The 10,261-nt window shown below is 29.9% G+C and overlaps 1 protein-coding gene across 1 annotated transcript; it reads right to left on the reverse strand.

The window, feature by feature from the left end:
• Positions 1-4,704: 4,704 nt before the first annotated feature.
• Positions 4,705-8,244, reverse strand: LOC127082749 (protein kinase STUNTED). Its single transcript, XM_051022982.1, has 9 exons — positions 7,840-8,244; positions 7,663-7,760; positions 7,330-7,582; positions 6,538-7,239; positions 6,036-6,448; positions 5,868-5,947; positions 5,639-5,786; positions 5,402-5,551; positions 4,705-5,285 (listed from the first exon to the last, which is right to left on the reverse strand). Exons 1-9 carry the CDS (start codon positions 7,997-7,999, stop codon positions 5,040-5,042), a joined length of 2,250 nt encoding a protein of 749 aa, XP_050878939.1. The 5' UTR covers positions 8,000-8,244; the 3' UTR covers positions 4,705-5,039.
• Between the last annotated feature and the right edge of the window lie 2,017 nt (positions 8,245-10,261).

The following is a 10,261-nucleotide window of genomic DNA, read 5'->3' on the forward strand; positions in this document are numbered from 1 at the left end:
TCAATTTAACCAAATTTTAATTAATTAAGTTTGTTAATTAAACATTGATCGATTGTTTCCACTATCATTTCATAATCATTTCTGACACTATTTCAATCTCACCGATTCAAAACCATGATAAACCATTAAATCACACAATTCTCGATTCAATATCGAGCCCACTTTTCATATCCTTGTAAGTCGATAGCTCTTAGCATCGCCATCAACCTCACATAGCTTACTCTTGGGCTTTCTTACAATGAGACCTGTTCGATTTTAATTAATCGAGTAGATGATTGATACACTAAATAAAATCCAATTTATTCACAAAACACAAATTTAAAACCTCAATCCAACATCGAGTATTTCTATTCGAATTAAATTAAAATACCTAATCACAACCAAGTGCAATTTCATTTAGAAATCAAAAGGGGGACGGTTTTGAGTTTTCAACTCCTCTCCTCGATTATTTGAATACGAGTTCTCTTACTCAGTTAGTCAGATAATCGTCATTTCTAATCCACTTAAGCATAATTAAATCAAAACATTCTTACAATAAAAGAAATCCGAAAGGGAGATGGTTTTTGAGTTTTCAACTCCTCTCCTCGATAGTTTAAATACGAGTTCTTTTACTCGGTCAGTTAAACACTCGTCATTTCGTTACAAACATCTAAACTCCGATTAAATCAAATTATTTTCATAATAAACTAAATGAAAAGGGAGATGACTTTGAGTTTTCAACTTCTCTCCCCAATTGTTTGAATACGAATTCTCTTACTCGGTCAGTCAAACAGTTGTCATTTTTCACAAACATACAACTTAATCAAGTCATTTTCACAAAAATTATACGAAAAGGGAGATGGTCTTGAGTTTTCAATTCCTCTTCTCAAATGCTTGGATATGAGTTGTCTTACTTAGCCGTTCGAGCATTTGTCGTTTATTCTAAAATACATTAACCATACATAAACCTGTTTTCATAATCACTCAGATGAAACAGAAAGTGGCCTAGAGTCTTCTATTCCCTTTCCCGAGTATTAGGATACGAGTTGTCTTACTCGACTATCTGAGTACTCGTCATCCATTCAAAACACCTTAATCATCATTAAAATCCTTTTATAATTAAGGATGAAAAAGAAAGTGGTCTAGAGTCTTCTATTCCATTTCCCGATACTTGGATATGAGTTGTCTTACTCGATTATCCGAGTACTCGTCTTCCATTCAAAACACCTTAATTATTATCAAATCCTTTCTATAATTAAGGATGAAAAAGAAAGTGGTCTAGAGTCTTCTATTCCCTTTCCCGGTTATTAAGATATGAGTTGTCTTACTCGGCCATCCGAGTAATCGTCATCCAACCAAAAATACCTAAACATATCCTTTCCTCGCCCCCGTGCGATCAAAACATCTTAACCAATCAAAACATCCAATATATTAATCCAATTTGTCACCTCCGTGTGACCTAAACTCTTTTCAGAAAGAACACTGTTAATCCTTTCTAATGCGCATAACAAACTAATGCTTAAGCCTCCGCCGAGAGTAGACAAGCCAACGTTTAGCCTTTAGAACGCGATCTAAGCAGTTGTTCACTAAAAGACACCAACCAACCGTAGTTCCCTGAACTACGAATGCTCTGATTTCCTTATTATACCATAAGGATACGTAGGCAGGAGATTGCTGTATCTTCGCGAGCACACTAAAAAAAACCTCCCCTTCCCTTTCTGAGGGTCTCATCCATTTCTATTTTTAACCCAAAGATAACAAACAAACATAATTTAACACTCGAAACGCAGATTAGAACTAAAAGGTTCCCGTTGAGTACAACGGGCGTAAGGGGTGCTAATACCTTCCCCTTACGTAATCCACTCCCGAACCCGAATATGGTTGCGACGACCATTATTCCATTTCCTAAAGGTTTTATCGATATTTTCCTATTCCTTCATTGGGATAAATAAAGTTCGGTGGCGACTCTGTTCGAACGTAAATTTTTCCGCGACCATCGCGAGGAATCGTATTTTTCGAGATGCGACAGGGAGTACAGACAATCAAGCACCGGAGTAACCGTTTGAGTTAGAGGATAACGTCAATGTCTCTTTAGCTTTTATGACTGGGTCTTAGAGGAGTCGCTGATGTGTAGCACTGAGGATGGGATGTCATTTGTTTTTATTGTTATGCTTTATTTTGTTTAAATTTTTGTTGTTGGGACTTTTATGTCGAATTTGTTTAATTTCGCTGCTTACTTTCACATGATTATTTCTTATTTGATGTTTTATATTATGGTGAAGCATGTGTGACACTCTAATTATGGATTTTTGTTTCAAATTATTTGATTAAATGTCGACTCAGAGATTAAGGTGTTACATAGTAGCATCAGAGTAGGTCGGTCAGTCCGGCTAGGTTGTTATGATTTTATTTATTCCTGATGTATGACAAGGGTGTGAACGATGTCGATGCAATGTTTCTTCTATTAGTTATTTGTTGTTGTAACAGAAAAATGATTGGAAGAAATGATCGCGTTATAGTTGATGTCTCGACAATTTTGGCTCAAGTGTTGCAAGCTCAATAGAACCCACGTATTGAAGGTGTTGAATCTCGTGGATTGAACATTTTTCTGAAAAATAAGCCACCAACCTTTAACGAAAGACATGATCTAGAAGGCGCATAAGTTTGATTATAGAAGATCTCAAAAAATAAATCTATAATTAAGTTAGACAATATTAATATCTACACTAATATATTTTTAAATCTATTACACTTTTATGAAAATAAAAAGATTATTTTATTTCTTTCACCATACTATATGATGATATGAATATGATTATGGATGAAAAAACCCAAAGTGACGGGTATTTGTGGGTAAAATCCGTCGAGAGCGCGGATTCAATGATCGGTTAGATATTCATTTTTAAAATTTACAATTATGCTATTAACGGTCAGTTCACAAATATAAATAAGGATTTGATATTTGAATTCATTAATAATTATTAAAGTTATTTAAATATTATTTTATTGAATCTAAAACTATTACTATTATTATTATTATTATTATTATTATTATTATTATTATTATTATTATTATTATTTTGAATCATATATAATTATGTGGTATAAATAAATATAATTGTGATTTATTTTGTTATTATTATCATTATTTTGTGATAAATTTAAAACTATTATGTTTTTTTTTAAAAGTGAATAAGTTTTTTTATAAAAAAAAATAATTTTTTATCAAAATAATAATATTCATAAATATCAAAAGATATCTCAAAATTCACATATATTTTCATCTATTAAATATCCGCACATGTAAGGGATAGATACAAATATTGTATTTATCTAAATTTAAATTATATTAAACAATCAACAAAAAAATATCTGTGAGAATGAAAAAGAAAAAAAAATATATTTAAAAATAAGAATTTTGTTTACGGATTGGTTGTTAAAAAAATAGATATTGTGTTAATAATAATTTATGAGATAAAATAAATTATTAATTTTATTACAATAAAAAAAATAGATTATTAATGTTTTTAATGATAATAAATAAAGAGAAAAAAATTAAAATAAAAACGAAAAAAATGTGAGAAAAAGAAATGTAAGAGAGATTTTAAATTTTAATCGAAATGAATCTTACCTGTCATGTTTTTATAGGTATTTTTAGTGCTAAGTGAATGTAATATTTAATTGTGATTTAATTGGTGAAGATTAGAAAATGAATCCTACATACTTATCATGCTTTTATAGAAGATGAGAATGTAAAAAATAAATTAATTTCTTAAATGTCCTTTTTTTTAATATAAATAATTTATAATGAAAGAACAATTTAAGAAATTCATGCAATTGAATTTTGATCATATGATAGTTGATAATTGATAACATCCTTTTTCTATTTACTATTTATTTACTATTTTTTGAAGCTGTTCATTTGTACTATTATTTTATATTAATTTTTTAAAAGATAATTTAAACTTTGTTTATAACAATATTCACATTGCGGAATCACTTAGCACTACATTATTATAATAATGTAATATAAATTTTAATTTTATGTAATGACTATATTATATCTAAATTTATTTAAGGATATAATTAATTATTTTATATTCTATTTTAATTTTATATTAATTAGTCATTAAGCAAGACTACAATTACTAGTGATTATTTTATAATATTTATATTTTAGTATTATAAGACTAAATTCTTAATACCAAATTAAAAGTTGAAGTATAAAAAAACTATGAAACCATATCACTTTTTCTTAGGGAATATATAATTCTAGACATCTTCACAAAATGACAAATTTAAACAAATCCTTTTTAAAAATAGTAGTTTATTTATTTATTACATATGAACTAAAATAGCATCACTTACCTTTTATTTTGCTTTAAAAGTAACTTTTAAATATTTATTTTGACTTTTTAAAATATTTCATTACAATTTTTTTAAAACATACATATTTGTCTAAATAATTATTATTTCTGCATAACATACATATATCTATAAAAAAAATATCTTATTAAAACTATATTAAATTAATTATTTATGAACTAGAAGAACTCGTTACAAAGAAACAAAATACATCTAAAAACATATCTCTAAATATAATTATAAGATAAATGATGTTTAACCTGATTTAACCTGTATGTTTGAATTTACAGAATATGGTAAAATTTCAATAGCAATAAGTTTTTAACAAAAAGTACATGCACTAATTATAGGGAGATTCAATAATCCAAGTAACTAAATTTCTAATATGATTAGGAATAAGAGCAATGATCTTAATGCTCTAAAATACAACTTATTCATCCTATACAAAAAACTCAATGGACCAAAAAATAGACAACATTTGAAGTATAAAGGAAAAAGGAGAACTAGCCCAACTAATTAACTAGACTTAGTTTTCTCATTATTAAGGTAAGGTGGAGTGCACACACTAACAACCTCTCATCCTAAACCCCCTCTAATGATGCCAAAGTTTATGGAAGATGTAAAGGAAAAACTTTATCTACAAGTTATTACAATGAAAAGTATAGAAGAATACAACATTTTTGTACTTCATTTTCTCAGTCAAAACTTGATGTTCTACTCCATCTTCCTCTCAAGTATTCCTCTAATGACACACTTTGCTCAACACTAGACATGGAGAGTGAGTCATCTTCCACATCAAGTAGTGCAAGATTAAGATGTGACTTTAGTAGATTACTAGGAGGACATGTTTCGTCTTCGAGCTTTTCGCGCGCTTCCAAAGCATTCACTTCTAACTTTGCCCACTTGATTGTATCGTCGTCGCCTCGAAGGAGCTTTGATACCTGTTTTCAAGTATAGAATACATGAGATTTGATAATAGACAAAGGACTAGTGGAGAGAATGAGAATACTTTTATTAGTGCTCAAATGACCCGAAAAGATGATAGTGGACCACTTACAATGCTCATTTGAGGCCTAGCTTTTGGAGCACGTTTGATGCAAAGAGTGGCTGCTAAAACCATTCTTTCCATCTCCTCATGATCATAGTTATCACCCAAACTAGGATCTAACAATTGTGACACCTTTCCACTATTTAGAATTGGAGTTGCCTGCAAAAACGTTTTTTCGATTATTTTTTTCCGTAATAATACATAATGATAAGGGAATAAGAAGTGTCTACAATCACGGATACTTACCCACATGACGAGACTCTGTTGACCTTTTGGATAATCAACACTTATGGGCTTTCTCCCTGACAGAAGCTCGAGAAGCACGACACCAAATGCATAGACGTCGATCTTATCGCTTACTTTGCCGTACATGAAGTACTCGGGAGCCATATAACTGTATAAACGAGTGCAGCACATAACTCAGGAACGTCCTAAAAACGGATCGAAATATTTTGATGCGTTTGAAAGTACTAACCCGAAGGTTCCAGCAACATCTGTGCACGTTATATATGATGACGAGGTTGATGCCCACGTAGCCAATCCAAAATCAGATAGCTGAAAAAAAATAAAGCGGAATAGTGTGAGCATTGATTAGTACAAACAAATCAAAATATTAAAAGTTTATGGATTAAAATATAAATACCCGCGGTTCGAAATCTTCGGATAGTAATACATTGGAGGACTTTACATCCCGGTGAATCACAGGATGATCATCTTTACAATGCAGGTAATCTAAAGCCTCGGCAACACCTGCAGCAACCTTATATCTCTGTGCCCAACCGAACTCGCGAGGGTTTTTCTTAGTACCGTGAATGTTCTCTTCAAGGCTTCCTCTTGATAAGAAATCGTAGACTAGAAGAAGCTTTCCGTTCTCGAAGCAGAATCCGAGGAGTGTAATAATGTTTTTGTGATGCAATGTAGTAATGATTTCGATTTCCAAAAGAAACTCTTTCAAAACATCATAAGAAGGCTTTAGGATCTTGACAGCAAGTTCCTTGCCATCGCGAAGGCAGCCTCGATAAACCAAACTACTTCCTCCTTTACCAATCAAGTTTTCTGAAATCATATTTGTAATAATCATGTTAAAATAAAGCGGTTTTGTTAGAATTGAAAATGCAATCAAGGTATTATACTAGGAAACAAACCAGGCAAAAAATTTGATGTTGCCGATACAAGTTCTTGGTACTCGAACAATCTACAAGTTGATGAGTATTTCTCCGGAAGGCCCTCCAATTCTTTAGGAATGGTTTTTAAAGTGCATTCAGGCAATGAATATGTTTTCCCTATTTCGGAATCTACCGGAACAAGAGCGCCGCTCTCACTATTTAACTTCGCCGGTTGATCCCGACCTTGATCACAAATGCTAAGTTGTTTATCATGATCAACACCACCATATGATACATTTCTATTCGGCAAGCTCATTGCCCACTGGACGACAGAGGTCTGCTGGCGCTTGAACGGTTTAATAAGTAATTGTCTTTCTGATAAAATCTTCCGATGAAGTAGCGGCCAACCGGGTTTCAATTCCGGTTGTTGCCCCGCATCAATGGTCAGTACAGGCACTATTGCCAAAGAATTCCCATTGTCACCATCACGAGAAGAAGAGCCTTCGGATTCTTTCGAAGGCGCTTCTCCACATTGATGGCATGAATTCTCTTCCATTGCCCCGCAAATCGAACAACTTCGATCCCTTACTTTTTCTGTAGAATCAAGTAAAATCTTACCTAAACTATGATCCGAAACCCGTTTGGTTCCCTTATCACCATCATCATTCGATACTTTCGTAGTACTACCGAGTGTCGAACGAATCGAACCAAGCAAACCATCTCCGCGATGACAATCAAACCCTATCAAAACAAAACCAATCACTGAAAATCAAACAAAATTCATGAAACATAAAATCCACATAAACCTAAATCAAGAAAAAAATCCAAAACCTTGTACATCAACAACACTTGATTCTTCCAATCTACCGCGCCGGAACACAACTTTCCCATTATTAACAGCAAGAACACAACAATCATGAGCTATCTTTCCAGCACAGTACTTAGCTACAGAGCTAGAAGTTCGGATTCTATGGAAGCCATGAACACTCCCAACAATAACATGAGTTGCACAATAAACATTTGCTTCTCGCACCAAAATTTTCTTCACCGATGTTCCACGGCAAATTTTTAGCTTAAGATCCACCTACCAAATTAAAAAACAAAATCAAAATCTTGAAATAATGATAATCTTGTTAATTGCAATTATATGAGAAGAAATTGAACCTGCTTCAGATTACAGAACCCTTCATAAACATTAAGAACAGAGTCAAACGCTTTCACAAGAGAAAGCAACGACGATTTTCCATCTCCATTCATAATTTCTACACAAACCCATTTCACAAATCAATCTTCATCAATTATCACAAGAAAAAAAAATCAAAACTTGAAATCATTTCTTACCATGGGTACCAAGAACATGCAGAGCAACAACGAGATCACCGGGTTGAGCAACTTTAACTAAAGCCCAAGTCAGAAGCTCTTTACTGGGAGAATCCATTTTGACTCCCACCACCACCGTCCGGCGACCGGAGCCGCCGCCGTTATGAGATATTTTTTGCATTTTTTTGGTCAGATGATCACGATCAGAGTAAGAGTACGATGTTGTTGTTTTTTTCCTTGGAGTATACGAGGTTGTTTGTTTGTTATATGACACACACAGAGACAGAGGTTTGTGTCGGAAAATAAGGTTTGGTTTGGATTTAACAGTTGTTGGAAATTTGAGTTTGAAGGTAGCACCCGACAGAAGAGAACGCCACAACTAGAATAGGTGGAAGAAAGAAGAGTGACACGCTTATACTAACTTTTCGGTTAAAAACATCATTAAACATGTGACTTTTTTAACAACATTCTAACAATGTTTCATGCTTTTTTTTCTTCAATTTTGACTGCTGGACCCCTCTTTTTTCTAACTTTCTTACTCTTTTTATTTATCTACGTTTTCAGTTAAAAACATTTGTTAATTTTATTTAAGACTTAATAATTGTACTAGATTCGAGTAATGCTAACTAGCTTGTGTGCTAAGTAAAAATAAAAACATATAATACTAGGATTCGAGAAATTTGATGTTATCAAATTCTTTTTAATATGTTTAACAAATTAAATGCATGAATTAAAAAAATCATATTTTTATATTTAGTATATAAACATATAAAGAATTTATCTTTAAATATTAATATAAGTTTCTTTTTCCAAATGCATTTATACTATTAAGTGTTTTGAAATACTAAAAAAAAAAAAACTAAATTAACTATATACTTCTTCTTCTGTATCATAATAAGTGTATTTTTTTAAAATTTTCACACTTTTTAAAATAATAATTAACTGTATTGATTTTAATGATAAAATATATGTTATTTACTAAATAACTTTATTAATAATAGGAAGTGGGATAGTTACATGAATTAAAATATAATAAAAATAAAGATAAATTAATGAAAAAAAATAATAAGTATCAATATATTTTAAATGGATAAATAATTTAAGATAAATAAAAATAGAAAAGATGGCATGTATTATGAGACTGAGGAAATAATTATCTAGTCTAAAGTCTAAAATAACAATACACTTATCCCGTTCAATCACTATTATAAATAAATAAATAAAATTAGATTTATTGTTTATTTATTTTTTATATATATATTATATTCCTAAAAAAATAAATTATTTATACAATCATTTGATTTATTCATATTAACGCTTAAGATTTAATATAATATTTTTAGACTTATATTTGATATCAACGAATTTTAACATATATATATATATATATATATATATATATATATATATATATATATATATATTATATATATATATATTATATTATATATTATATATATATATATATATATATATATATATATAATTTAAAAAGTGAATTTTTATTTATAATAATAATCTCTAGAAATATATGATCAAAGATATTTCAAGTACCTTTATATTCAAAATGGATACATTATTTTAATTGTTTTAATCAATATATATATATATATATATATATATATATGTATATATATAAAATTATTAAATGAATCTGAAAAATAATTATTTATTTATAATAATAATCTCTAGAAATATATGGTCATGATATTTCAAGTACCTTTATATCCAAAATTTTAATCCATTCCTTTTATAAAATAAAAAATATGATAGGTGTGTATACATAAAGAGTACTTTAAACTTACAACTTAGCATTTCCATAGATTCAAATCAAAATGTGTTAGGGGTGGTCAACTATATATAAATTATGGGTGGTTGGGCATTGCTTAGGGCTTTTATGATATGTATAGGAAAATGTTCAGATGATGGAATGTTTCTTGTATACATAGAAGAATTACTATCTGCAACTTTTTTTATTTGTGTAAGAAGAAATGTTGTTATGTCATTCTCATTTTAATAGCATCATGCTCTAATTTTCATGGTTTTCATTGTGTTGTGTTAACATCCATATATTGTATGTTTTTTTTTTCATGAATCTCATATGTGTATACTTTCAATACATGCGTAGGACTACTTAATTACTCTCTCTGTTGCTTTTTAAAAAAAAAAATTAAATTATTTTTTTTTAATTATCATTTATAAAGTTTAAAATAGTATCACTTGCATTTTTGTCAAAATTATCCATAGATAATTATTAAATAGAAAAATAAAATAAAATAAAATAAATATAATAAATAATTAAGAATATTATAAATAAAAAAAGAATTATTATTTAAAAAAAATTCACTTCTAATTCTTGAATCATCAGATTCTGAACCACGTTCAGGGTCTGATACTAGAGTCAATATCATCAGTGAGAAGTTTACTTCAGTTTTCTGAAACT

The sequence above is a fragment of the Lathyrus oleraceus genome, chromosome 5, assembly GCF_024323335.1.
Source record: "Lathyrus oleraceus cultivar Zhongwan6 chromosome 5, CAAS_Psat_ZW6_1.0, whole genome shotgun sequence".
Taxonomy (NCBI): Eukaryota; Viridiplantae; Streptophyta; class Magnoliopsida; order Fabales; family Fabaceae; genus Lathyrus; species Lathyrus oleraceus.